Raw genomic sequence first — 2266 nt, 5'->3', positions numbered from 1 at the left:
ATTTTGTCTCAAACTTGAATTTAAGATATTTTACGTAAATTTACAGTTGTATTTTTTATTTAGTCTATGAATTTAAAATAAGTATATATCAAACTTAAAAGATAAAAAATTCAAGTCAATTTATTGCTGAAACTTGACCTTGACAAATAGTATATTTTCCTTAAAAGTTCTCTTTCTTGTTGACCGTAGCATAAATTTTTCTTGCATGTTTTTTTCCTTGTATAAACATCCAGTAGTAGTTTATCCAAGCATAAATACTCTTCACTTACAATTATCATACAACACAAACTTGCCTTCCCATTGAAAAACTCTAAATCTTTTCTTTGATTATTTTGAAAAAAAATGTCTGAAAGAATTTCTATTGGAAATACTGAAGACAAATGCTTGAAACGCAAAATGATTGAAGAATCAGAGATAGAACTGAGCAAAATGATTGAAGAATCAGAGATAGAACTGAGAAAGGAATCGAAAAACATTGCACCAAATTCTCAAGCTGATCAAGAGAAGGGCAAAATGGTTGAAGAGGTGGAGCCAAAACTGGATAACGAATCCAAGGTATTAGCACCATCAACTGGATCTAAAGATTTATTGACTCCAAGGCTTGATAATAACACCAAGCCAACTTCCAATCTGTTGCAGAATGGTGAACATTCAAGTTCATCTGAAAACGTTATTGCTGGAGTTTTACCTAAGGAAGTAAAGGAATTTCCTTGTCAATTTTGTGACAAGAAGTTCACAAATTTGCAAGCTCTCGGTGGTCACCAAAACGCTCATAAGAATGAACGTAACTCAAAAAAAAATAAACAACAAAGGAGGGAGGAGACAATCGTTTCCCCCCAAAGGTTTCAACTTACTTATTCAAACCCTTATAGTTATTCACGGCCTAGTCACTCTCAAGGGTCTTCATATTTTCGTAGCATGCAACAACCCATTGGCACTCATGTGGACAATACCACGCCATCTAGGCTTGGTTTTCCATTCGGTAACTACGGAGGGATGTATATGCCAAATACACCCTCCTCCCCGCCACCTCCATTTGTAATGCCAATGCCAAAGTCACCCCCTGCAATACCACAATTTAGGATGAATAATTATTTTGGTGGAAATCAAACTCCTGTACTGCCAGTTCTTCAAAGGCCAAACATTGTGGAATTGGATTTTTTTGGTCAAGCTAATCAAACCCATTCATCTGATGAGGGTGTAGAAGGAAGTTCCAATGCTCGATTTCCTTCTCATGATCTTCCAATAACACATGATTTTATTGGAGAAAATCAACTTCCAGAAGAGTTCAATGTGCCTTCTTCATCAACTGTGGACGAACTCGACTTAAATCTCAAACTTTAAGCTTTTGTGTCCAGTAATAAAAGTACATTAGACGACATCATGTTTTCATGGTCACTCTAATGTTTAATTTATGTTTTGTTGCTTTTGTTTATTTTCTTCAGAATTTTAATGTACTTTGTTTCCTGGATGAATAAAATCTATGTCTTTTTCATTGATTAGTATTAATAATCTTAATATATGTTTTCACCTGTCTAAATATCTGCATGTAGATTTCGTAAATCAAGAATCAAATCTTTCCAGTAAATTCTCAATTATTTTCAATTGAAACATAAATTTTAGGGCTAAAGTGCAAGGATACCAAGATGAAGAATCAAATTCTCTAACTCTTAAGTTATTTTACATGAGTTGTGTTATTTTTTTAATCAAATTCATTGTTAGATTCAAACCTTATGTTTATAAATTATATATGCAAACAATTTATATAAAAAAATTAAATTATTTAATATGTAATTGAGATGTATTAATATTAACATTATATAATACAAAATCGTTGAAGATGTTAATTTTGATTATCTTTTCTGGATAATATGGGGAATTAAAAATGCTATGGAAATGATTTATCTCTTAGCTAACAAATTTTGGACTTCCATGCATCTTAATCATATCAAATGGTTATAGATTTTATTTTGATGAATGCTTGTTTTAGTTTGATGAATGCTTGTTTTGAGGTTTTGGTACACTAAATATCTCTGTAAGTCTTAGACTTCATTCTATGATGAACAACATGTTGGCTACATTGCAGTGCAGGCATATGACTCAGTAGCTTTCAATTTTATTTCATTTGCTCCTTATGCTGCCACACACCAGACCTTTCCTCTGTATGGCACATTCTCAGCCCCGAGATCCAATTGATAGCAGATAGGGCTGACGTAAATAAGTATGTGGTTAAAGGGCATCTCATTTTGGATGATGAAGTCAAAAA

The 2266-nt window shown here is 32.7% G+C and overlaps 1 protein-coding gene across 1 annotated transcript; it reads left to right on the top strand.

The window, feature by feature from the left end:
• The first annotated feature begins 342 nt into the window (after window positions 1–342).
• On the top strand, window positions 343–1344 carry LOC131614653 (uncharacterized). Its single transcript, XM_058886213.1, has one exon. The coding sequence runs from the start codon at window positions 343–345 to the stop codon at window positions 1342–1344; it is 1002 nt and encodes a 333-aa protein (XP_058742196.1).
• Window positions 1345–2266: the final 922 nt, after the last annotated feature.

This window comes from Vicia villosa, linkage group LG6 (assembly GCF_029867415.1).
Source record: "Vicia villosa cultivar HV-30 ecotype Madison, WI linkage group LG6, Vvil1.0, whole genome shotgun sequence".
Taxonomy (NCBI): domain Eukaryota; kingdom Viridiplantae; phylum Streptophyta; class Magnoliopsida; order Fabales; family Fabaceae; genus Vicia; species Vicia villosa.
This window is presented reverse-complemented; position numbering and strand designations above follow the sequence as displayed.